The sequence below is a fragment of the Haliaeetus albicilla genome, chromosome 8, assembly GCF_947461875.1.
Source record: "Haliaeetus albicilla chromosome 8, bHalAlb1.1, whole genome shotgun sequence".
Lineage (NCBI taxonomy): Eukaryota > Metazoa > Chordata > Aves > Accipitriformes > Accipitridae > Haliaeetus > Haliaeetus albicilla.
In genome coordinates, this window is record NC_091490.1 from 1,024,163 (window position 1) to 1,051,877 (window position 27,715).

The 27,715-nt window shown below is 40.4% G+C and overlaps 1 protein-coding gene across 2 annotated transcripts in view; it reads left to right on the plus strand.

Moving 5' to 3' along the window:
- Positions 1 to 27,715, plus strand: part of NEGR1 (neuronal growth regulator 1) — a 295,675-nt gene that overhangs the window by 137,022 nt on the left and 130,938 nt on the right. For both annotated transcript variants that reach the window (XM_069788395.1, XM_069788396.1), the window contains exon 2: positions 1,769 to 2,001. In XM_069788395.1, coding sequence (XP_069644496.1) covers positions 1,769 to 2,001 — 233 coding nt within the window. The remainder of the gene's footprint in view (positions 1 to 1,768; positions 2,002 to 27,715) is intronic.

Sequence of the window (27,715 nt, forward strand, 5' to 3'; positions counted from 1 at the left end):
TCCACTCTTTCCAGACGACAGAGAAGTTCGATGGCTACTCCAAAGCTATCAGTCACATTGAAAACTAGAGCATCTCCTGGGACCGTTTCTATCCTACCAGCCTGCGTGCCGCTGAGTGGCCGCTCCTTCAGCTCCAGCAGCGAGCGGGGTTCCTCAGCGCCGGTGCAGCTTTGTGTCCTGCGGCATCAGCCCGCTCCCCCCGGCCACCGCTCTGCCCGTCCGGGGTTCGGGAGCATCGCACGGCTCGCCTCTGCGGGGATCCCACCCCCACAAACATCTGCTTTCCTTCTTATTTACTTTGCTGTGCTAAGAAGTGCTCTCAAAATTATTCACCGGCTTCTCACCGCTTTTTCCACAAAGTTTTAGCAATTGCGCTTGATGCCATGCTGTTCTTAGGGCTTGTCAGTGACATTTAATAGTATCCTTCGCAGTGCGGTTCTCCCCATCCCAGTGTGCAAGTGAGCAACTTAAGATGGAAAGCTATTTTAGAGAGAAATTACAAATGTTGCCTAATACACGATGCAAAATATTGACAACAGCAGCATATTGCAGTGCCTAATTACCTTAGTAGAAGGTTATGCTTCTCTTACGCCTGGGTGGCTTTTTTTTTGGTTGCATATCTACAGAAAAGATTTTCAATTAACATTGACCTTTAATACTGCTACTGCTTTTTGATTCTACAGCTGGTGAAACGGACTACAAATTAGATTTTGCAATATACCTTGTTCTTTATATTTCTCAACAGATTAGTTTCAGTTTGCAGTACCTACACCGGCACCTTCAGCTCGCAATTCCCTCGCAATCGACAGTGCCATGTTCAAACCCCCAAGATGTTGTGTAGAAATGCTGTCAAACTCTTCTGATATACATGTTTTCATTCTCCAGCTGTACTTGGTACTCATTTTAAAAAAATATAAAGTCTTTATGGAGGAATATTTTTGAACTAAAATTTAGAAGGAAAGGAATCTGTCTGGGGTGCATTCACTTCGGATTGTAGGGGTGTTGTTTTTCACCAAGTTCCAATTAAAGTAGCTATTGCACCCCAAAGAACACTCTTTTTTGTTATTGTTCTGATAATAACTGAAAAAAAGCTAAAGTATGGCATAATAAACAAATCACATTCATTTGAGTCACTACCATACCAAAGATATTTTAAAAAATAGTTAGTAGAACTATGCTATATTTCATTGTTGTCAGCAGGGAAATCCATGCTAATTGAGTGTATGTTTGCTTTAAACATATGTTGAATGTCTTGAGTATAAGATTAGCAATGACAAATATAATAACCTTTTGAAAAGCAAAAATATTGTTTTGGATACTAAGTTGTCATTAGAGATTTTGGTGGAAAAAGTCCCTTGGTTCCTTAAGTAAGCAAGCAGAAGTTTAATGTCTTAGGAAAAGGGTGGTACTTTTGCACAGGCGCACATGCCGACTCCTGATCCTTACGAGCTGAAACTGGAGCAGAAAGGGCTGCTCCAATGAAGTCATTAAGTCCAGTCCAGAAATAGCTGAGACTTTCTACTTACTGCTCCACTGACCGCTCACAGCAGGAAAATCAGACAGGAAGAACATAGCAGAAAAATATATCTATGTTTGTTGTGTGTTTGTAAGATAGGCTTTTGGTTTTATTATGAATTAAAAAATGACTCATGTTTTGAGGTTCAACTCCAATATATTATAGCTGTATTCAGTCTCAAAATCAATAGCAAGTTAATGGTATGTAAAAGCTCCTACATTTTCTTACTTACGGTTTCACCTTTTTTCCCAGGTGTTACTTGGAAGATGGAGCTTCAAAAGGTGCCTGGCTGAATCGGTCGAGTATTATTTTTGCTGGAAGTGATAAGTGGTCAGTAGATCCTCGAGTTTCAATCGCAACAGCAAATAGAAGAGAATATAGCCTGCAGATACAGGACGTAGACGTGACAGATGACGGTCCATACACTTGTTCTGTGCAAACTCAACACACTCCTAGAACGATGCAGGTGCACTTAACTGTACAAGGTATGTGTTTAAACCAGTTGCAAATTGTTATTGGAGATGTACTAGAAAAGCCTGTGTTTGTAGATGGGAAGCATCAGCTAAGCACGTTTTAAGGCTTTTTTTTCTTTCTTTTTTCTTGGATGTATGTAGCCATAGACTCTCTATGCCATTGGCTCCGGGCCCCTGCAAATAGATAATTAGCCCAGAAGGGTCTCCAACTTGCCAAAATCAGCTTTAAATCCTCACTCCTACTCTTCTGGCAATTGAACAAGATGTAAAAATATAAGAGGAAAATAGTCCAGTTCCCGGCAATGGTACCGTGCAGTTATCTGTCAGTTTGGTACAGGTCTCCTGCATGGCTCAGAATTTGGTTGTTTTGCATGGTAATTCAGCCTAGTCACCATGTAAAAGTGAATACTCAGGTGCTGAGTTCACAGAAGGTGACCAAATATTGCCAGAAACATCCTCGTTTCCTTTGTGATGCCAAGATGTGTTCAGAAATAGCCAGTGCCGCTACTGCAGCAGGCCATGGAAGGGTCACTGGGGATCAGGACCCAGCTGTCCTTGGGGACGGAACAAGCCACCAGACATGCTTTGATGATCATGCAATAAAAGAATCACATAAAAGACGCCTGATGGATGCAGCGAGATAGATGCCAGAGCGCAATCTGTCATACACAGTTTGCAGGTGGCACGGCCATCAGCTGCCCCCGCACCCCAACAGCCCGGCTCCAAATTTCCTACAGGACTATTTTGATGAGAGTTGCAAAGGAGGAAAATGAATGGGTTTGTGGGCTCCTTCTGAGGCAGTTCCTCGAGGGCAGCCTGGGAGAAAGCACAAAACCGCTTCACCCCACGGTGCTCCTGCGTCAGCAGGCAGGGTGGCGGGTCACTCCTCGGAAAGCTTGTCCCCTTCCCGGCACGGCTCGGCCGCAGGGAGGGATTCACCGGAGCACTTCATACCCCATCAGCAGCCCCACAGCCCCGAAGGTCTTCTTGCTGTTCCCATGGCGCTCAGCTTACCCGCCCGCGTGGATGTGTCCTACCCACATGAAGCTTTAAGTATGAAGTTTTCTGTAAATTTTAGTGGCATTTAAAAGATGCAGTATTTGAGCACTGCAAGTGTCTTCTCTGGTGTGTGCCATCAGAAGCATTGTCATAAAAACAAGAATTAACTCATCAGCTTAAAAAAAGCAAAGCTAGAATGCATAAACCAATTTTTCAAACATAGAAATAGAAATTCTGTTAGATTCAGAAATTTAATATAAATTCATTAAAACCAAAATAAACAAGTGAAGACAAAGTAAGCTGATTTTGCATTAAAATCCATAGGTTTTGTTTCTTCCAGAGCAGTTTTCTCACAGAAATAACTAAGATCCCAATATTGTTTCTAAGAACAGTCCATTTATTTCCGTGAGACAGTTTTTGTTATAAGCACTGCAGAACAACAGTGACAGTTTTACATACATGGAGGTAATATTTATTGTATTGTTCCAGGGTGAACAATTCTTAGTTTTGATTGTCTTTGTAATAGTTAATGCCCTCGTGCAAGGGGCTAAAAAAAAAGTTGGAAATTAATTGCATGTATAAAACATATAAACAGGAGCTTAAAATTAATTAGGCTAACTACAAGCGTATAGAGAAATAATAACTCAATAGTTAAAAATATGCATAATTATTAAGCGATTGCAGTTATATCTTCAGAAATGCAAAGTATAACCTAAGGCTTTAACTTATTAGTCTTTGGTGTAATCATCATTAACATTTTCTTTTGCATTTTTATGAGTAATAAAGCAATGAATATAAAACAGAAGAATTCAAATGGCAATCTCTATTAATCCATATGGCACACCAAAATCCCTTACAAATAACGTGTATGAAATGCTTCTCAAACTAATTATTCTCAACCACTGAACCTTTAGACCCCAATGGTTTGCAAGAATGTTAGGCTGTTGCTTTGTAAGAGCTAAGTGTATTTGTTGTATAAAGAACGTTATTTTATTAGTACAGCCAAAAAGCCATCACTTAGTCATTTTTATAACCTTCCTCAGAGGCAGCTGTTGCGTGAAGACCCATAAACGTACTCTTTACTTGCGGGGGTTGTTCAGGGATTGCAGAAGTATTTGTACGCTATCGGACTGGGAAGCTGGAATGAAGAAGCTGTGACAGTATCAATTATTATTTCAGTTGGGAGGGGGGGAGGTAGAGTGTTACACCAATATTATTTCAGTTATATTCTATGTAGGAAGTAGGGACTAGCTCCATGAAGCATAGCCAGAAGTGAGCCATTTTCAAGATAAAGTTAAAAAAAATCACTCTTCCTGTATTTTTTCCTGTGTAGTTCTCTTAGCACTTAGCAAGAAGGGCAAGCCGCTGAGCTCCCTGCTTGTAGAGAGAGGTCCTGCATCCACTGAGCAGCACAGCAGGATCAACAGCTCTGGAGGATGCCCCATCCCATCTCGGTGATGACTGTGGCCATTTCTTTCCATTCCAGCTCATATCTTTATGTACATGCTCCTGCAGATACTAATAATTATCAGCCGTGCAGTGGTTGCTCAGTGGATCGGATGCGAGTCACTCCAGTCCAGTCGCTGATCCCGCACAGGTGGGATCCCGCCTTGAATCAACATTGGGGTTTGCCCGGTAATTTAGAGCGACCTGCATCACCCTTACTACTGTCGTTATCTGTCCAGTGGACCTGAATGGGACTTGTGCATGTAAGCACTTTTAATCGGGTCGCTTCGTACTTACTCTGCTAATAAAGCCATCGCTTCACCTTCCCTGTGCTGAGACTCGGGAGGTAAGGATGCAAGATTCATGCATCCTTTGAGATGGAGATTGACCTGTCTGAGAGTAACCGAGACTGTAAAGGCAACATCAAACAGCTAATTGGTGCTATAAGCTTATATATCCTTTCCTGCTGAATAGGGTTCATAGGGATGATATAATAACATTTTATGGAAGCAGTTTTATGTCTCCTTTCAATATTGTTCATGGCTTTGTATTTCAAGATTAGAAACAACTTCTGCTATTGGGGAGAAATAAATGAAGGGAAAAGCGGGTCTTTTGCCAAAGTAAAATCGTTCAGTCAAAGGGCTGGGTTTCCTTTTACATTGTGAATAAATGATCAGCAGCAGACCTAGAGCAGCACATGAAATAATAGGAGGAAAAGAAAATTTAAAAGCAAAGTCTTAGCCCTTTAAAATTCCTCTGCCCTACAGGCTGTATTCTGTCGAGTAATGTTGAAAGAAGACGTTCTCCTGCTGAAAACAGCAGAGCTGGAAGAGCCAGGGGTGTGTGCATTGTGTCACAAATTAAATGAATAAAGACTTACATCTGATCATAAGCTCCCAAATAGGTTCAAACTCCAGACTGCAAAATTATTTGCTGTGAAACTCCACTTTAAAAGCCGTGTAAATCCAACTCTCTCACTTTATTTCTTTTTTCCTGTGTGTGTGAGGTCTTTCTATACACACAGATCCAGTAGCTATCATTTTGAATGTCCTCTTCTCTGCTATTTGGGCTGGCAATTTCTGAACATATTCATGTAGGTGTTTCAGAGAATAAACACATCTTAATTCGTTAAAGATGCCTTAATTTCCATGAGTAAAACATAGAAAGGAAACATGATCAGTAAATAACCAAGGCTGAAGGGAAGCAGCAGCCTCTCCATCGCTGTCCCATGCACAGATTGAGGGAGCAGTGAGACCTACTGGGGTTTGGCCACAGTCCATCAGGAATCTCTGGCAGAGCTTGAAGCTGAGTTTCAGTCTCCCAAATCCCGGCTCAGCACCTTAACAAGACCGCCAGGTTGAGTCTAGATCACTGTTACTTATTACATAGTCACACCTTTTTGTACCAAGAAAATTAATCAAGATAGTTGTTAAAAAAGAAAAAAGCCTAATGTGTCTTTGGCCCACATTTACATCAGTGAAGTAAAAATCACTTGAAAGAGAGGAAGATAATCCAGTTAACTTTATTTCAGTGACCTTATTAAAAAGAAGTGAGAATTATGGTGTAATTAATTAAAGTTTAGAAGGTAGGAGTTTGTAATCAACTCAGTCTACCTCAGTGCCAGATGCTTGATCTGCAAAGTCATGAAGTGCAGATGATTTAAACATCAGATGTTTGCCACAGTAAAGTAAAAAAATGAAATACCTCTTACCAAACACTGTTGCTCATAATTTTTCTAGCAAAAGGTTGCAATTTCTGCCATTTCTAATATGACATTTATTCTACCAAAGTTTAAATTGTGTCCTCCAAGCTGTGTTTCCCTTTCAATTTGCAAAAATATTAAGACATGTTTACCAATGTCCTTGAGAATTAATTTTGCCACGGGGCAGAGCGACAGGTCACAGCCCGAAGTCTGCCGCTCTCTCCGTGTGTCAGGACGCAGTAATGATGTTACCGCACCGTGCGGGGAAAGGGCAGGTCGGGCTGCTGGTTTGTGACTGCAGGGAGATAGAGGCCAGAACAGGGTCTTCAAAGGGACCTCGGCCACCAGGAGAGGGCTACCAGGATGATTAGGAGAATAAAGAACACGTCTGAAGGAGATTGCTTTGTTTAACCTAGCAAAATGAGGGCTCGGGAAGAATTTTGTTATGCTTTATTAATACTGTTGGTGTGGGTCCAAGGAAGGGAGAGCAAACATACTGGCTAAGGGAGAGCACTTTTACAAGACTAGCCAAATATAACTTAGCCATCCGTGAATTTTAATGTGAGGTGAGGGGAAGGTGCTGGTCCCCATCGCGTCCTGGATGGGCTGTCGAGGGAGAGTGGCCCGGGTTCGGGGCAGCGGTTCCCATGGGGGCTGGTGGGGCAGGGGTGACCATGATGCTGCTGAGCGAGGTTTGTGACCGTGGTCTTCCTAATGACGGGATTAAGGATCTGACAGCTCCATTTGTCTCCTTAAACGTGAACAAGGAGCCTGGTGATGCTCCTGGCGACAGCAGTGCCGGGACCTGCTGGCACAGTCTGGGTCGAGGAGGGTGTTTTCAAGGCTGTATTTTGGTCTGTCACGGATGCACGGCTCAAATAGGTCCATGGTTTAGGATCTGAGGTGTAGATAACAGGTCTGATTCCCTTTGCCACCCCCTGTCTCCAGTTCCCCACCGTCTCCGCGGCCCTTGCCGACCCCCACTGCACCCTCTGCCTTCCCTGTCCCGCAGGGACCTGGCTCCTGCTTCCAGCAGTGCTTTCCATCAGTACCAAAACGCTGATGCTGGGGAGCTGGTGACACGACAACTTCCTTACCTTAGCTACGTGGCATCGTAATTTTTATTTTCATCTAGCCTGTGCCAGGCACGTCTGGGGCTCCTCCCGGGACAGACCCTGTGCGTGTGAGACACGGCACTTGCTCCTGTCCTGCCCTCTCTGCGTCGTCTCATTTCTGTATGTACTCTGCACTTGACACGGTGTGCATGTAAATAATTCAGTTATTTATGTAAATGTGATTTATAGATTCAGTCAGAAACTGCAACCTATGTTTTTTATTTAAACATGGATCATATTTCCAAAGTAATACTCAAGGCCCTTTTTCTGTTTAATAAACCGCCTTAATGTCCCCTAAATATTAATGTATTGATTTAGTCTTTGCAATGTTTGCAAAGTCTAATTTGTTTCCTCAATCAGGCCAAGAGGGACTTGCATTTGGAGCTAACGAGATAAATGTTACCCAAATTTATTTAAAGTGGGACAAAATAAATATGCAGAAGACTTCTAAAATCATATAACAACCACTTTCCAGCTAAAACTGACAATCCATTACTCTTTTAAATTGCTAGCACTCAAGTAGTATGTCAGTTTTCGTTATAAAATTAACTCGCTAGTGCCAGCCACTGTTATCATCTTGTTCCTGCTCAGCACAAGAAGAAAAAGACTTAGGAAAATTGTTCCGGAGCTGGAGGTGGCTGAGTGAGATTTGCTCAATGATAGAGGCCCCTCAGTCGAACAAACGACCCACTCCAGCAAACAGCATACTTGGACTTGCCGTTACCAAGGGCTGCATCCACAATCATTAATGCATCATTAATGACCGATCAGAGTGTTTTCTCCAGGATTTGTATTTTTCATCCATTCATTAAATTCCTCCCACATTTGTACCTCTCACGGCATTCGAAAGAGCTGCAGGGGATCTCTCCCTCTACAATATGTATGAATGGCTTTTCCCCTTCTTTAACGCACTTAAATCGTGGAAAATGTTTGCATTAGCAGGTGATCTCATTTACAAGGATGTAAATTAGGAAAAGTTTATCTGAAGTAGAACAGGGCTATACTAATCTGAAACTCATAATTCTGCAGGGTTCGAGGTGCTTTACAGTCATGACTGCAACTTAATGTCCATTATCAGCCTGAAATTTTCATCTTCTGAAATCTGCAGGCAAAGGATAATCTACACAAAATAATCATTTGCTCTCTGGCCCGAAGTATATTAGTTCTGTTACATTTGAATTAAGTTGAACGAGATGTTTTGTGACCTGTGAGAGTCTTGCAAAAGGTGTGTTCAGCAGAGTCCAAAGTGTCTTTCAGCAACTTCTTGCATTATACGGCAACGCCAGAAGCAGAAGTAAGGAGGAAAAAATAAGGGGCAAAGCAAAAAAACCCAACAACTTAGGTTAAAGAACATCATAATCTCATGCGACGGGCAAAAATGTAGATTATTAAATTCTGAGCTTTGCATTTGTTAGGTTAGTTAGGTTCTTCATCCCCTCCTCTACCAAACTGGAGAGGTGCATAAGCTTCCTGCTGGGCACAGCATCTTCGACTTTCTAAATCATTGGTCTGGTAAGCTCCCACCTTACAAACAGGAGAGCTCCCTCAAATAAAACAAAAAACCTGTTGGAAATGTTGTGTGAAACCCAAGTTGTAAAAAGGATTATGAAACTTTTAGAAAGAAAAAATTTAGAAATTATTTTGGAAAGCAAGCCAATTCAGAATGAGAATTTATCGAAGAGTGAGCTGGTGGCTGCGTCTGCTCTGCACAGTGGGTCTTTTCTGTTTTTTACTGCCATTAAGGCAGATACAGGTCAAATCTATTACTCTGCATTAGAATGATCTAAAGTGGATGATATGAATACAAACTCTTGGGGCAGCTTTTTTTTTTTAATTTTTATTCCTTTTTCATTAAAGTGAAGATAACCTCCGTAGTCTTTCACATCTCAACGAAAAGGCTTCTGTTAAGGAATTTAAAATCAGGAGTGTTTGCCTTGAAAATGTGAAAACAATTTCATGGTTAGTACCACTCGGAGAGGATTGTGGGTCGCCTTACCAAGCGTTTCTAGAGCTCTGACAGCTTACCCCCTGCCTGAGCCTTAGCGCTGCGCTGGCCACGAGCAGGGAGAAGGTGCTGACTCCACGACGTCGAGGGTCTGGCTGTGTTTGGGGAGCTATGGGAGTCCAGTAGCAAAACTCACTCATAGCAGAATGTGATGTGCGATTGCGTCGTATAACGCAAGAAATTATCAAGGCTGCCAAACCTACTCCTTTTTAAAGATTTTCTATTTATCGAATATGTCTTCTTAAAGATTTCATATCTATTGAATATGCTGCTCCCACCGAACTCAATAGCAAATATCCTGATAATTTCACTCAAGAAAGAGTCAACACTCATTGCAAGACTTGCTTGGAAGACTAAAACTGAAATGCTGTTTTTTCCATTGTACTACCTCAGAAATACAATTGTCACCTGAAAAGACAGTGTGGCAATGCAGAGATCTTAATTACAATTACTTTATCCAAGTGCAATTTTATTTGAACCGATCCTCCAAAATGTTATTTCATAACTGTAGCGAACTGCAGGAGTATTATTTTAAAGACCTAAAATTTGGCTTATAGCATTTTTAAGGGTTTGGTTACATAGAAGTACGTGTTCTTCTGACTGCGTCTTCGCCATCCTGTTCACTCAATTAAAGGCAATTGGGCTGGTCTGGAAAAACTGAGATAGTAATTATTTTGTTATTCATTGCCATCATTTCCACATTTCAAGCGTTTTTGGAACTCTGTACCCTGAGTAAGCAGTATATTTTATTGAGCTTTCTGCTGCCTGTCACTGTGATCACTGTGATTACTGTGATTTATCTGATCTTTTTTTTCATTGGATTTCCTGTTATTTCCACTTCTGTAGTGTTAGACTGTCAGTTGTCAGGAGAAAAAAAGGTGTCCCATGTTTCAAAGTTTAATTTTTGCTTGGAGTGATGTTAACAAAGACAGTCACTGGGAGTGTGATGGAGACCAATCTCTGCAACTCTTACTCAGAGTGTCATCTTTTTCATCACCGAGATTTAAAAGAGGATGTTGAAAATACCGTACCTGTTGCAGAGTAGATCTAGAACATGGTGGTTTTATCTTGCAAAAAGGGTTTTAATCTAAATATTTAGTGAAGTCTTGTGAAGGAGGTGCAAAACCACTGTTCATCCTCAAATGAATTCCCAACATATTTGAAAATCCTTATCTTCTGTTTCTCTACGATTGAGGAGAAAACACTATGAAAGTATTTTAGGGTCAAAACTTCGGCACGGTAAGATTTTTAGTAAATTCTTCCTCGCGAGATTCTAATTAAGGCAATTCAAACATGCCCTATCAGGAATTCTATTCATTGTAATCAATGAAAAAATAGATCCGTATATGAAAACCATTGCTATAAAAACGGAATGGAAAGAAACTGGGGAATAAAACAAAAGGACACATCAAACGTTCTTAAGTGGCACAGCTGTGTCCCTTCATCGCGTGACTGAAAGCAGTATGTCTGCTCTGTCTCTGCGTGAAAGACTGAGGTCAGCATCTTGCTTTTAGCCTGATTAAAACTAATAACATCTGACATACTAAATATCCTAGTTGAAATACTATAATCTCATAAAAACCTTTTGTCAAGTCCAGTTAATGTTTAAAAAGTGAGACAAATGGAAACTGCGCTGAATTTATAGGTTTCCCAAAGAGTGAAACTTTCCCTGCAGCATCCCTCGTCTGCTGATGCCACTGGAGATGTGGCACCATAACTATGTCTGTATGTACTTTTAGACTCGATCACTTATTTAAAGTAATAAATATCTTATTCAAGGCTCCAGAGTGCCAGTGATAAACAATTTTACCATATATACAATTAAATGGCACCTCTATAGCGTTACCATTTGTTCTGTGGGAATTTTGATGCTTGACTAGCCATCCTTCCACCTCCGCATCGTTAGCAAAAAGCCGTCAGCCCTTCCCTCTCAGGTGCAGGAGCTGTGCCGTGTGCCCCACACTCACCGTCCTGTTGCTCACTCAGCTGCCACTTATTTTCACTTTGCTTTGGTGTTGGTGCTGACACTGAATGTGGGAATATCCCTGCTTACTTGCAAGGGATGGTGGAGATCCATGGACATTTGTGGAATTACTGGTCTCCTCATCTCTGGCATGGGAAAGGTGACTATAGAGGCGAATGGAAGGGAAAGCATTTGAAATATTTATTGATGCTAAGTTCCTTTTTTAAAGAGGTAATGCAACAATGAGATTACAAGGGGATCCAAGCTATCGGACCAGCAAGTGCCATGCAAGCTCCTTGACAAAGCTGCAAAGGAAACCTGTCTTGGGCAAACCACTGTCCTTGCTGCTGCTTCCTCGTCTGTGAATATTTGTTTTCTGCAGTTATTTACAGGGGAAAAGGAGCAATGCTTTGAACATAAACATCTAGTAATTAAAAATCACTTTTTAGGGCAACTCTTTTAGACATTAGAATAATTTCTCAGGGAAGAAAAGGGAGACATACCTTCCATGAACTCCTTAAAACTAGAAAGAAGAGCATCATGGAAACTTCAGGACAGAACCAGTTCTGTGTGTTTTGTTGTGTGACATGGCCTTGCTTGGTTAACAGCAAAGACTTTGAGAATTACACATTCCTTTGCTACAATAATGAAATTCCAAATTACTTTTAAACTGCTTCTCTGGCTATATTGCAGGTTATGTAACTGTAATTATAAACACTGGAAATATTGCTCCAAGTATCAGTACATGCAGTTATAATTATATGAATATAATAAAAATAACTCTATAAAAACAATAAATATAATACTTCACCTTTTGAAATTATTAAAAAATAAGTGCACGTTTTCACAAACACATTATTTTATTGAAATGGGAGGTGGAATTAGAGTGATGTCCTGCAAACCAGGAGTGAGCTAGCCTAACTTCTATTCTGGTTTTGCTTCTGCATCTTTGTCCAGTTCCCGTGGCCTGGTTTCCTGGAGGTGTGGGGATCATATTCACCTGCCTGTAAAGGATAATGCCAGCCAGCCTAAATTCACTGATGCCCACAAAATGCTTTAAAAATGCTCAAGCTGGAAATGCTTTATGTTACCACAACATGATGCATTCTGAGAACAAACAGAAAAAGGAGATAGAGTTCATAATAAATCACAGTGACATGATACTTTCCAAGAAAATTTGCAATAACCAAGATGCAATCCTTAGACATTTTGTTGCTCAAAAGTTTTAACAACTTGGGAAATAGCTCCTGCACATTGACAATGGCTGTTGCTGTGTACCAGCTGTCTCTGTGCTGGCAGGCACGGCAGCACTGAAGCAGGAGGATGGAGCTGCGCTAATGCCTTCCTCCCCTGCATCTCCCATCCCCTCTTGCCTTCCACCTCCAGTTTTGCTTCCCATTTTTTATTGCAGCCCTAGAGAGGTGGGTTGGTAATGGGGTAAAAATAAAGAAGCTGGCAGTAATTTCTTCTATGGAAACACTGCTAGAACAATGCAATGCGACAGCTGTAATATCCAAATTTTTTGCTACTTCATCATCAAAGAGAGGGCGGTTTGCTACTGGCTGTAGGTTCCTGTACTCCCAGCTCATGGTGCTCCTTGCCGGACATTGTGACCTTTCTGAATTGCTTGCAATTCATTCTAAAATTAGTCTCTTGCACTGTAGTATTCATACAAGGAAGAGTTCATTTATATTATCTATAGACTAAAAGCAATGCATTGAAAATAAGTAAATAACGATTGTCCTGTTATAACTGTATTCTTTTTAAACTTAAATTAAATTTTCGTAACTATTGCTAAATAGAGAAAAGTATTACCTTCCATTTTGCAAGTGGGGACCCTGGCAGACTTGAGAGGATAAAGTCAGACTTATTTTACAGTCTGAAATTGCCCTTCTGATGTTCAGCAATACGAAAAACCATCCAGTAGGCATTAGTGGAGAGAAATAAAACTGGTGGATGGTCTCACCCACCTTTATTTTTAAGTAAAACGTCCATGATCATATAGCAGATAACTGGCAGGAATAGAAGAGACTTTAGAGTTCTTGTCTGTTTATACTGGCTATCAATAATGTATGTGCTAGGGTACACAAGCACATACATGTGGATGTGTATATGAAAGTTCCTTGTTGTATATATTCATATTATGGGTCAAACTGTGGCATAATTCAGTATGAATATGCTGGATGTGGAGGCTGAATGTGGAGAGATAGTTCATAGTTTGCCTTTACTTACAGGTGACAGCATTCTGTAATTGCAAAGAAGCACTGTTAGCAGTATAGATCTGTAAATGAACAACTATTTCTAACTGATAGGAAAAAGATTTGGATCTGTTCACCGCTGTCCTTATATTTTTTGAAGGTAATTCTGCACATATGTTGACCTTTATCTAACGGGTAAAAACTCTGTGCCATAAACCCAGCCACTTGTAAATGTCAATATTACATACTTAAAAAACCTAAAAACATTGAAATTAGCATCTAGAATTTTGAAACCCCATTAAGCATTAGTCTTATTGGAATAATTAGAGAGTAGCATCTGTAGAAGTGTGAAATGTCATTTGGGCTCTTCAGAAACCTGTTGACAAACCTGTTCTAGATTTTCCTTTCTATGAAATTTAAACAGTTGAGCTGTCTTCTTTGAGTAGCAGTGCTGTAATTAGTCTCTAACATTTTATTCTTCCATGTACAGCCTTTGCCTATGTACTTTACTTTGCTTCTCTTTCTGTGCACTCCTACAGAAGCAGAATTGTGTATGCTAACATTTTAAATGGTACTACAGCAAGGAAAAGCAAAGGCTGCATACAACAGAAAAATGGGACTGGGCAATCGTCTTGCTTTTGAGGGAGCAGTGTCCCTCACTCCTGTGAAGGTCTAAACCACTTCTCAGGATTCCTCCCTCCTGATTACATGCGGGCTTCATAAGCACAGATTATCTCAAATCCACTATGGCAGCATCACGCTGCAGCTTGTCAAGGGAATACATGATATATCGCATACTCTCCTGTGTGCTTTGTACTGTGAGCTCTAAGGGGAACGCTCCGCACATCTCCCTGAGTCCTTGGTAAATTTAGGCAAGTCATATGCAATACACAGAGAAGCTCTGGGGAGCGTTGTTTGCAGCGATCACAAGTGTAAGCCAGGCTAAAAGGGTCTGTCACCCGAAAATGCAAATTCAAAACATCATGTAATTTATGCTGTAACTGTCTGGATTGTTCAGGGTGCCTTGATAAAGTATTGGCAAAGCTCTTACTTTTAATGAGTTAGATCTGCATTTGCAGCGTTCTGTTTTAAACTGGACTTATTTAAAAATACCGTTGTCAGCCTTTTCATGCCTGCTTTATTTCAGTTGCACCAAGCCAGATTTTACTGTTCAGATGGTATTTATTTATCCCCTCCCACCTCTCCTCCCCATCCCGGTGTCGAGCTGGGAGCTCGATGCTCTCCAGGTGAGAAAGCTGAGCTTTTCCTGGCCCGTGCCATGCCACAGAGGACGGGGACCTGGGAGGGCGGGTGCTGCCTTCCTCCCCTCCCATCATCACCGTTCGGCGGGGGCAGAAGCCCACCAGCAGCGGAGCAGACCGGCTGTGGGTTTGCAGCGTTGCTGGTGATGAACGTCCAAGGCCAGAGGTTGTGTCAGCCCTGCATGCCAGCAGGCATAAATCCTCTAAGAGGCTGTTTGTCTCTAAACTATAAGTAAGATACTGCTTTTCTGGTAGGATTGAGCTTTTTCGTACAGTGTGAACCTAAACATGGGGTCTTATTTTGCTTTCCTGCCTGCGCTCTAGCACAGTCTCGCTCTAGAAATGTGATGAGAAGAAAGCAGAAACCCAACCAAGCCTCACACCTTGCTGCCCATCTCTCTCTGCTCCCGCTGGAATTTTTTCAAGCCTGTGTTATTAGTGTTGATTACACAAAAATCGGCCCACTTTCAGGTCACTTGAAGTGTTCTCTGGCTGGGGTAAGGGCTGCCTGGCCCAATAAACGGAAACAAGACAGCAAGATAGAAAACGTAAGATTATTTGTCTTCTTTATGGCTCATCACTGGGAAAAGATGTTTATTTTCGTAGATGAGAGAAGGTGTTGGGAGAAGTCAGTGGGAAAATGTGAGTTCTCATCAGTGGAGGCTAAATCAAGTCCATAGTTTACCAAATGTCATTATGCGAAACAGGGTGGTTATATGTAAGTCTGAAGTACCAAAAAAAGAAGAGGAAAATCTCTATCCAATAAAGGGAGGTAGTATTAGGCACTATTTTACGTTGCATTTTAACCACTAAGGGAAAGATTAGTATCTGCATGATGGATCTCCGTTGCTGGTCCACTGATTCTGTATTTTTAGGACAGTCATTCAGCATGAATGTCCCCCAAAAGAATGTCCCATTCAAGCATCCCGTTCTGCCAGCATTTTTTTATCCCACAGAATAGAAGGAAGGGGAAAAAAGTCCACTCCAGACTGAAATTGCAACTTTATTGGTCTTGGGTTTTTGTTTTGTTGCTCATGTTTAAAAAGAGAGAAATCCTGAGTGCTGGCGTAGTCAGTAAGAGGCGCAGAATCCTGGGGGAAGCCAAGCTGAGGCATGTTAAAACGGTTCTCAAAAGAGTCGAGAGGAAATACAGAAACAAAGCAGTTCTGTTCCATATTAAATTTCATGATAAATGTTTGGTGACAGCTAAAGCAAAAGATTTTTTATACTTTTAGCAGGCAGTTGATGGACCTTTTTAAATAAAATAAAAAGCATTTTGAGTGCACAAGCAAGATAGAGCGGACAGTTCCTGGTTACTGTCTGAGGGTGCATTTTCATTTACAGTATGACCTTGGTCACTGAAGATGTTCTAGGATGAAGCATAAAGAACTGGTGATTGAAAAGCTAAACACGAAAGCAAATGAAGTAAAATTAAATGAGGAGGAAATTGTAAGGAACATTCCCCATATGTCTTTTTACCAGTAAGAAATGGCCAAGTCTAATAATGAAATGTAAAATGACCTTAATGCAGAGAATGTCCTTTTTTTTGGTTTTGTTTAAATGCTTTGCTATTCATTTTTCTACATCAGTCTCTTCCCACACTTTTTTTTTCTTTGAAGAAGCATCAGTTATAGGAGTGAAACTAGGCCAAGCACAAGTAGAACTGAAGTTGGAGTTATAAGCAGAGAAAGTAGTAAACTTTGGAGGACTTTGATAGAATATTTGCAATAAAACAAGCTGTATGCTTCATGCTACATTTCCATATTTAATGCTGGAGAAGCTGATAGCATAGAGTATTTGTTTTGTCTTTTATTTCCTTATATGATGCATAATACTTATATCTGCATTGCATGCTGCTGCTTTGCTTCTAGTTGTAATCTGCTCTGAAGAAATTATGAAGTAAGCTTGTATACTTGATTTTAAATTAATGACATCCTTGAGAGATGGCATTATTATCCAGAACAGTGTAAAGGACTGTGATTTATATCCTCTGTAGGTAGCTCTGCTTTAGCAAAAGCTGATGCATGACCTCTTAGCATGCCAGACTATTTCATAAAGCTAAATTATACATGGGTAGAAATATTCTACCTCCAGTGACCAGTCCATTAATAAAAATCCATAAACAGGAAGGGGTAGAAAGATCTCATTAGGAAAACCAGATGAAAGAGTGAAATGCACAAACTTGAAGTACTTTAACAACTGGAGACTCCGACAGAGAAACTGAATATTTGGTCTAAGAAAGAGGAGTTCCCTTTGCCTCAGAAGCAGCCATAGGTTGTACCGGAAAACATGCAGCAGTTTTCTGGAAATATATAGGACTCTCAATCCAGTCTCTTTTATAGTTTACTAAGTGAATATATACACACACAAAATACTAAATGAAGATGGGACCTTTTTTCCATTCGTACCAGGGGCAGCATCTCTAGATATTTATGGAAGATTGTATTTGCAAGTGAATCAGTCTTGAAATAAATACCTATATTCACTACAGTCTTCCTTGTAAGGTTTTTATATTGAGACTGTCTCTTCTATCACCGATGCCCAAGGGTGATTCCCATTCATAGTGAAGCCCATTAGGAGAAAAAAAAATTGCCTATGCAACTGAACAACTCACAGATGACAGTCCATTGCTAAGGATTTTACTGTGTCTGGGTACTGTTTCACGTTGGCATGTCTTCTACTGAGCTATGCCAAACTTTATCTGCATTGCATAGGTGATTTAGTTAAACGAAAAGTAAGAATCGTACATTAGCTCTGTCAATCCCACCTCCAGTGTATGAAGATGTGATTCTTCCCTTTGAATTTAGTAGATGGTACATCTTGTCTTGTTTTTAAGAGCTGGGAACTTGCAGAAGGAAAATATTTTGTACTATGAGCTGTGTTGGATTCATGGTTATGGGAGAATTACCAAGAATGAACAAGCATGGGAATGGATTTATTAAAGCAGTTCCTTCTCATATACTGTCTTCTTTTTTTGGAATCCTCTACAGCTTAATTTTGATTTTATACCTTAAGAGAGGGTAAGAGAGCATGATGACAATATCTGATACTCGCAAGCAGCAAAATCCACCAGCTGGAAAGAGCAAAATCAAATACATATCTTTAAAAAGAACTCATAGTGCTAATTTAGGAAAATTTCTGGGAAGGGCTGAAAACAACTGAAAAGTAAAGTCACAGATTCACACTGTAATATTGAAGTGTAAGAAATCTGAAAGAAAGCTTTAAAGGATATGGATTAAATATTTCCTGCCTGGAAAATCTCCCATTTGAAAAAGCTCATGTTTGATTGTACAGCTTTCATAAAGATGTAAAGAAAACTTTTTCAGTTGTTACATTTCAAAAGATTGTAGGGCAGCAAATGCAGAGGTTACCTAGCCTGAGGCATCTGACCAGGATGGAGGGGTGCATTCTCTATAGGGGAAATAAAGATGCTGCTCTTCTCCGTTTTAGCATTTGAAATACCTTCATGCTGAGGTTTAATTTAGGAGGCTCTAGTTTTCTAAATTGGGCCTCCAAAAGAGGAAGCTTCTGCTCCTCTCCCCTCCAGCTGGGAGCAGTAAGAGGATTTCACCATCTGCCCCCCGAAGCAGGGCAGTGGGGGCAGGCTGTGGCCCCAGCATCCCCCTCCTCTCGGGGCTGCACACTCCCACTTCCCCTGCCTCTTGCCCCGTGTCGGGTGCTCGGGTGTCTTCTGCGTCTTCATGGCCTCGAATATGGGTTATTCTGTAGTATTTTGTCTGAAAATATCTGAGTAGCAGTTATAGGAATAGTGAATTATTTCGGGGAACTGTCTCATAGTCTGGGCAAGTCTCAGTGTTTAGGTAACACATGACGTTAGATGTGGAGTAGTAGCCAGAATGTCCTGTTTCTGGTGGCTGACCTGGTGTAATCAACTAGCTGCAAATTTGATCTGGAAATTGCCCGCCTGTGGTATGTGAAGCAATAATTACAATATCATTAACAAGTTGTAAAAAACACTTCAGTGGTGACTGAAAGTGTGATTTAATTTGAAATGCGTTAACAGAAGGAACAAAGTAAAAAAAAAATTAATATCTAACTATGTATTGACATGTGGTAATACTTCCATTTCATTATATCCCATCCAGTAGGCATGAGCAACCAAAACCTACAAAGTGGGTCCCATTGGCCAGGAGTCACTGGTCTTCAATAAGCAGATTCATCAGTGGCTTATTAATATCACTAGGCTAGGTTCAATTAGCTCTTGTTTTGTAAGTAAAACTGAAAAAAGAATAAAATCACCCAAGTATCTTTCAAGTTGATGGCACAACTTTAAGCAACTCTTGGAGCTGTCCTAGAACTATGTTCCCCTCTTCACTTTTAGAAAAACACAACATTTATGGTAGAGGGTAATCCAAATTATTCTTCTCTTTTCTGTTTGATAATTACGGTGATGATTCAGATTGTTAGGATACATTAACTAAGAAAATATTTTTGGTTTTCCCGCCAGGAGATGTTGTTATGTCAAAGGCCAGTATGTCTAAGTCTTCATCTAATGCAAGGTATTGAGTCCAATCTACAAAGACATAAACCATCTCACACAACGAACTGAGTGAATGAATTTCAGAAGAGCAGCTCAGTGAGCCCCAAACATCACCATACTCAAACACAGCTGCAGACTCACAGGATAAACTAAATTAGGATACTGTTTGTAGCAAACAGTAAATCGAAGCCCTCTTTGAGGCAATTAGCAAAATCAGAGCATCCTTTGAAGCAAACAGGATGAAAATGCTGTTCTTGCCCTGATTTTTCAAATGCTTAATTTTACAACTTTCTGGAGCGTCTTACAGTTTGTGCAAAGAGCAGCAGAACTGAATAACACAACAATGAGTTTCGTGAGTTGGTGATGGTTTGGTTTTTTCCATGAACTATTTATCCAGCTATACAAGCATATTTTCAGTAACAGCAGTGATGAATGAGAATTATTAAAATAATCCCCACTTATGGGTGAGTTGTAATTGCAGCCAGACACCCGTTTGAATTTCCACCTTGCATCCAGTGAGAAGTGATGATGACAAGTGGAAATCACCATGGTGAGTGGAGAGGAACTACCAACTGGGGAAAAAGGGGCGAAAGGCAGAAGGATAAAGCCATGGTTTTCATCCAGATCCGAAGAAGTCTATAGGTAGTTGTTGTTCTTCTGTGATACTTGCTTCCATTTAAAATACCCAGCAAAACACCTGGTTGCAAAGCGAAAATTCAGAGTGTCTTTTTCCCTCAAGTCATGGTTCGTGTGTTCATCCCTCAACACTTTAGTAGAACTTTTTAATTTTTAAAGGGTTTCTCTGCACGTTTCTGTTTTCATCAGACAATGCTCAGGCTTTGAATATATCCAAGTCCTCTGAGGAGCGGCTGAGGGAACGGGCGTTCTTCAGCCTGGAGAAAAGGAGGCTGAGGGGAGACCTTATCGCTCTCTACAAGTACCTGAAAGGGGGTTGTAGTGAGGTGGGTGTTGGTATCTTCTCCCAAGTAACAGGCAATAGGACGAGAAAATGGCCTCAAGTTGTGCCAGGGGAGGTTTAGATTGGATATTAGGAAAAATTTCTTCACCGAAAGGGCTGTCAAGCACTGGAACAGGCTGCCCAGGGAAGGGGCTGAGTCACCACCCTGGAGGTATTTAAAAGACGCGTAGATGTGGTGCTTAGGGACATGGGTTAGTGGTGGGCTTGGCAGTGCTAGGTTAGCGGCTGGACTCGATGATCTTAAAGGTCTTTTCCAACTTCAATGATTCTGTGATTCTATGATTTTATCTTCCTTTGTCCTGTGTGAATAAGAGATATGTTGTTTCCTTTAAAGAACAAGTCATATAACACTAACTGTTCATTTATAGGAGCAAATCTTTCACAGAAATGTTCTGGAGAGTTTCCTTAAAGGAATCATACAATGAAAACTGTATGACTTAAATTACTGGGGCTGTATTTCTTGCATATTATAATTTATGAAGCAGTAACAAGGATAATAAATGGTACAAGATCTTTTGCACCACACAAGAAAACGCTATAGCTAAATGAAAACCTTATAGCATTGATTCATAATACAATCCTATAATATGACTCTAACTTCTATTATACCTACTTATCACAGATCTTTTATCCTAGCTATTCAGATAAAAGCTTAGGAATTTTTGCAAACAGAATAGTCTAGCCCCATGGGTAAATTTTGAAAGCTGTCCTCAAGGAGATGCACATACAAAAACTTCATTTACTACATTTTTTGGCATTCTTTTTTTCCGTGTGGTGTTTCGAACATTTGTCCCTTTGGGTTAATATGTTAATTTAAAAGGAAAAAAATTAAACAAAAATCTCACAAGAGAGATGTGATCTTGAATTTCAGTGCCCAGATTTGAATGGATAAAAAGGCACTTCAGGAATTGGATAAAACAGGTGCATTCATAAGCCTGTGATTTTCAAACCTGCCTCAAGGCCAAGAGTGCTGAAGACATTACAGTGAGACAAAATAAATAGTTAAATTTTCACTTACGTGTAAGGCTTTACAATACTAAGGGCTAAAGTATAGACTTGTAAGATAGTTATTACATTGTCCCCAGCAGATTACTCGTTTTGTTGTCTTTAGGATTCAGAAATGTTCTTTTATTTAGGCTGAAATTTTAATCATCCCCACTTTGCATTTAAAATATGATATTATTTCCCCTTCCATCATCTGTAAGAGAAAACTGAAAAATTTCCTTAATAGTTGGCAGATTTGCTTTGTTATGTAAAATAGATCCTTGGCAAAAAAAAATTACAATTAACACAACGGTTCCATTATACAATAAAAGGGTTGTTTTAGAAAAAGAATCCTTCTGTTTGAAATACTTCAAAGGAAAGTCATTGTTTTGTTTTCGTAGTGAATTCAATGTAGTTAGCACGCTAAAATATTTTGCCCATAAATATCTCAAAATCTCTGTACGTGGTAACAGCAATCGCTAGGTGTAGCGTGCCTCTCTGCTTGTTTGCAGGTAATGCCCCAGGTTTTGCGGTTTTGAAGTGTTTGCCATAAGTCTCGTCCTATATCTCTTTTCAGATAATAACGTCTCCTTAAGTTAAACTGTTTTCTGCAGAGACACTGCTATATCACTGAAATGTAAACATTGCATTAAATAATATGGCTCTAATTGCTTCTGCCTTTCGGACTTCTCTGCTGACTTTCAGAACGCTGATAAGAAGGTGTCCGATTGAATCAGTGTATTTCAGTAAGATAGATTTTAAATATAAGACCACTATAGTATTGGTATTGTCCTAAACAGCTTATTCTCTTTGTTGTGAAAAAGGTTGAACAGATTTGAGGAATAGGATCAGTACATAAATATTATAATTAATACTTAATATAGTAATATTGATATTATACTATAATTAATAAAGATATCCAATGCAAGTCAGTTGAAAAATGCCTGCAATTCTAGGTTTACAATAATTGCTCTCTATCATACATACAATATTTTAGTGCTAATGTAGTTTACTTCCTGAGGTTTTATTTAACTCAGGCTTTTTAAGGTGCTGGTTTTCTTCTAATTCACTGTGGACTGTACAATTTGCTTAGGAAAATACACTCTTTTCTCACTGTGACTCAAAACCCAGGAATATTAGGGACTGCAAAAATTTCAGTTATTTCTAATATCAGACTTCCCCAGCCTATAGAATCTTGGTTTAAAATAAAAATGAATGTATGTGGTATATATCTTATATCTAGCAAGCTTTCCTACTAAAACCAGCTTTGTAGATGAAATGATTTTAAAACATTAAATATCCGTGTCTGGTACACTACAGGGAATATTTTAATAATGTTGGTGAAAAAAATACAGGTGTGTCTTTTAGCCCAAATTAGGGAGATGGAAAGATAAGAACTAAGTTTGGGGTTCACACAAATATGATGAAGCCAGGAACACACACAGACATTTGGTCCTCTTTGTCAAAAGTGATGTAGTTGTAAAGCAGTTTCTGAAATCCTGATCCCATAGAAGTCAGTGTCAAGATGTAAAAGCCATCATCTGAACAGGATCTTACTCATCATTTACTTATCACACGATATAGCCTGAGGGGTGTATCAGGGATGACAGACCCCTAAATGATAATTAGAATAACTCTTTTGAAATCAGTGACTCATGCTTTCAGCTTTTCAGCTGTCCTTTTCTAACCAGCTTTTTTTTTGAGCTAGACAGGATTCTGTAACCTGGAAAAGAAACACAGGGTTTGGGGTTAGATTGAACAAAACATTCATATTTCCCCAAGGAAATTTTATTGTTTTTAATTTCAAACCTCAAAACCAAAACTTTCCTTTCTCAGTTCTATGTGAACTGAGGTGGTTTTTTTTTTCAAACTTAGGAATTCAGCTGGTCATTAAAAAAAAATCCATTATTCATCTGGACTTTACCGTATGAGTTTCCAGATCTATAATTCAATGTTCAGGTAGGTTTCAAGTGAGATAAAATGTGACCACAGTGTATATTCTCAGCCTGCTTTGTGTTCTGACATTGCATATTTTAAATAAAAATTTACAGGAAACTTAAATTACAGCAATAAATGCATCAAATATAACATTATGGTTAAATTTTCAGCAGGTTTCCTTGACTATGTCTGAAGTATTTGAGTGCACACTGAGTTTGTGAGCCCAAAATGAATAACCACACACGTAAACACTGGTTTTGCATCTCTGCGTTCACCCATGCATGCACGCATTCTGTGAGTATAATTACGTACAGCAGGGATGTTTATACGTATAAGTCTGATTCCAGGAAGCAGATGCAAAAATATTTAATTTTATAATAGAATTTCTGTGATAATTTTTTCCAAGGCATTTCCACGTGTGCAGATTTGAAAGGACTCTGGTTTATGCTTCGCAGTCGTGGTTTGGCCTGTTTGTCAGAGGAGTTGCCCCATTTCTGATCATCTCTCCAAAATGCATCTGCTTGGTTCCTCTCATCTGACTTTTCCTTTTTAATTTCCATTTCTAATAGCGACCGAGGCGCTCCGGGAAGTGTGTGCCCAGCAGATTGCTGCACTTCACTGGTGTTTGAAAGCTCTTGGAGCAACCTCCAGAAACACGCTGCCTGTCGTGTTTTATGGCTTAATTTTCCAGACTGCCTTAAATCCCATTCCAGTCATAGTGCATGAGCTATGGTGAATTATTTCCTTCATAACTCCACTTAGAACAGATACACAGAGTCTTTTATGAACAAGAAGTAATTTCTTATTCAAAGTTTCCATTAATTTATGTAAACAAGCAGTTAACTGCTAACTTTCTGTATGGAGATATTCCTCTCTCATTACAAAAGGCAAGATTTTCTTTCCCAGTCACTGGGGTGCTTGGAAGGAGCTCGTTACACCCCAGCAGCAGCTCAGCAAGCAGAATTTGCATTTTACATTAAAAAGGCATAATGCGAGAGGACGCTATCTCCCTTCCCGTGGTGATGTATGGGAAAGCCATATGAACTGACGTGGGGAACAACTTAACCACAGGGAAAATGATGAAGTTTCCTTCTTAAGACAGGTCAGGTGCTGTTTGGTTTGCAATTCAAGTGTTTCTCTCTTCTTCTGTAGTCCGGCATGGTGGGAAACAATATCCCATATGCATTCTTGGCATCCATGAGATCTTGTGGAAATTGTTGTTTATGTGCTGCATGTTTTTAACTTCCTAAACGCATTTTGATTGGCTTTATTATTTGGGGGGATTTTTTTTTTTAATAATAGTATCGTAATAACATGAGAAGAGGTAAATAGTAAAACTATCTGCCTTTCTCTACATTACGTATTAGTTCATGTATTTCCTTCAAAAATTTTTTTCTACAATAATCAGTTCTGATCCTTTTAAAGGCAACTTTTCTGTCTTTCCACTCTTCATCACTGATGTAAGAAACCCAGTCACTTCATTATTACTGTATGTCTCATTCGTTATGTGACGGAGCTAAGCTTTCCCTGGGCCATCCTCACTGGCACACCTTGGTGTCTGATCCTGTATTTCTTAGCACTGGTCTCATCAGTAACACAGCAACGCTTACTCCTCCAACATTTCCTCTGGCCATAACTAGAGACTTTTGTCATTTTGCCACGTGCTAATTTGGAAACGTCACTCATAATCCCTTATACTTCTGGGCCAGAAGGATAATCTCTTTGTCTGGCCTGAGTCTTCTGCCCCTGCAAACGTGGCTCCCCTTGGTGTTAGGTGTGAGCTCAGCATCTTCCGTGCCACAACGCTGGTTGTCAGCCCAACTTACTGCGTTTACGACTGGCCACTGCAGCCAGCAGTATCAGAACTTGACCACCGCATCGCACACTCAAAAATCAAATATTGATTTATTCCTGGGTCCTCACAGGAAGCTATTGAGAGTCCTAGTGAGGTCAACTGATTTCTTCATGTGCTTCATTTAGCGCAGACCCTTTGTGCCAGGGCAAGGAGCCAAGGAGCTCAAAGCTGTGGTTAACTTACTATCTTTTGCTTTAGCCATGATCCCATACTCTTTCCTAAATGAGTTTTAAAAATTAATTCTGTCACAAATAAAAAGTTCCCCAACTACTTCACAATTTTACACTACTATAATTATATCTGCTCCTGAACTGCAGTTGTACGGATAAAAAGGTCTCAACTGGTGAAGAGCTCTTAACTCTGTCAGTCTTCAGTATTTCCAGCATGGAGAAATTGATTAACGTGGAGTCCCAAAACTAATATTTTACAGGATGCTCTTAATAACCTCTGTTGCTGTGCAGTGGAAAGAATAAAAACAATGTTGAGTAAATCCTCAAACCCCACATTGCAAATACCTATTTCACCCTGACAGCAATATACATTGATGATAATGTTTTGTCACGAGGCTTTCACATTGCAAAGGCACCTTTTAACAGCTGGAAAAGTCTCACTATGGCTCATTGTTGATTAAAATTTAAAACTATGATAGCAACCTCCCAACTCTGAAATCTCCTAACTGTGGAAGGCTTCCTCAGGCACTGGCATCGCCACCGCTAATTTTTATTTTCATAGGAACAGGCATGTTGATGGGTAGGAGAAACAAGAGCTTTGCCCACTCCATGTTTTTTATCTTTTGAAAAAAGATGAATGGCAGAGACATCAGTAAACGGGATATCATGAATGTCCACGGGGATTTCATTCTGCACACCCCCATGATTTCCCTTGAAAATACCACTGAGTGCAACATTTTCCAAGCAGTACTTTCAAGTCTGTAGAACATCGACAACTATCTTCTGACTGCATGGTACCGTGTGTGTGTGTGTCCCAGTTTCTCCGGCTCCAGTATTCATCTTGCTCCCAGATCTCGCTTTCTTCTTGCTCTTCCACATGCCATCTGCCCTGGGTGACCCTGCTGTGAGCCGGGGTTGGACCGGACCATCTCCAGAGCTCCCTGCCAGCCCAGCTCTTCTGAGCTCCTGTGGTCCCGTAACGTGCTCTACTTTTCGGCGTTCCTCCTCCTCCTTTTCCTCCCCTGCGGGTACTTCACCGACTCCTGCCGGCACCCCTTTTCTCTGTGGCTACTGCAGGCTCCGGTACGGTGTCCAGAGCAGCACCCGGAGCAAACACAGGCTGATCTTGCAGCAGAGCATGGAGTGCATGACCCAGGTTCCTGCTGGTCATCTCTTGAGAGTCCCAAGCAAGGTCCCCGTATGTTCTTTGGCTGAACGTCGAGGACTTGCTCCAGTGCCAGTCCGAGCCATGCCTCCTACATCTCTCGTGTGTGCAGCCTGAACTCGTGACGGGCGATCGACACTGATGGGCACGCAGTGAAATTCAGAGCAGCACAGCTGCGCTGCTGGAGATGAGTGTCAAGCTGCTAACAGCAAGGGTAATTTCAGATGGTTTCCAGTTTCCCATCTCTGCTGAGTCAAGTTTACGTGTTTCTCAGCCTGGGCGAATCAGGTACATGGCAGAGGAGAGCTGTGTTGGCACACCTCCCAGAACGGTATGTGCCTCCCTTCCGCCTTTGACAGAAAGTTATCTTGAAAAAAACAAACACATCAACAAACCCCACACACTTTCCCGATTCTCAGATCTGTGCTAAGCCCGGAGCTGGGGTTATTTCCAGGGAGGTGTGTGAGGCAGCAGATCAGTGTGCGCGGCTGGGTCTGTCTGGGCTTTTCTGTGGCTCTCTCCTTATGGAAGCACACTAATCTCCCGATGGAAATACTGGCCAGCTAGGGTAGCAAAGGACACCTATGCGGTTTAACCATTTCGACTGATGTTTCAGCCATTCTGCCACTGTGCCTTCTCCCAAAGGGAAACCGGCCTTGCCTTCATCATTGGCTACGCCAACAGAATATCCTTAGTCTTTTTTAACTTTGAAGTACTATAAATTAATCTAGATGCTCATTCACACTGAGAAATGGTTATTTATTTATGAATCTAGTATGTCACATAGTTACCCAGCATGGACAAGCTACTGCTGTAATTTTAACCTAAGACGGAAAGTGGTGCTCTGTAATATCAAAGCAAAGTCATTAGCTAGGTGTTGAAATCCTAATTAAACAGGATTTTGAGTACTCAGCTCTGGAAGTCCATATTAACTGGAGTAAGCTACCTACTTTGAATGATTATGATCTTTGTGATACTTTCGCATAGTAGGACAGATTTGATTTATTCATTGTTATTGGAGTCTTTAATAATCAGTGTAATTTGTAGGGACAAGTGCATAGAATCCTTTTACATTTTTCATTTTTATTGATTTCTGTAAGCAGAGACAGTCAGGATGGTAATTGTATATTGCAACATAGTGTATATGTCACTGTAACAGTGGAAACAGAAATTCAATCTATTGCTGTGATTCCATGATGAAATTACGGTAAAATTTCCACTTGGACCTTTCTTAGTCAAGTTAAATACCTTAACTGGGAGCTGGCGTTCTTTTGGCACTCAAATACTTGCTGGCCTAGCGATTATGCTTGAAGCAATACTGTAGGACTTTGCTTTAAAACATTATAAATTTAATTAGGACAATGCTCCTTTGAAAGTGCTGTTTCTCTTAATGAAAAGACACAGGGTGATCTGTCATCATCTCAAGGTTATGCTGGACTGAGCA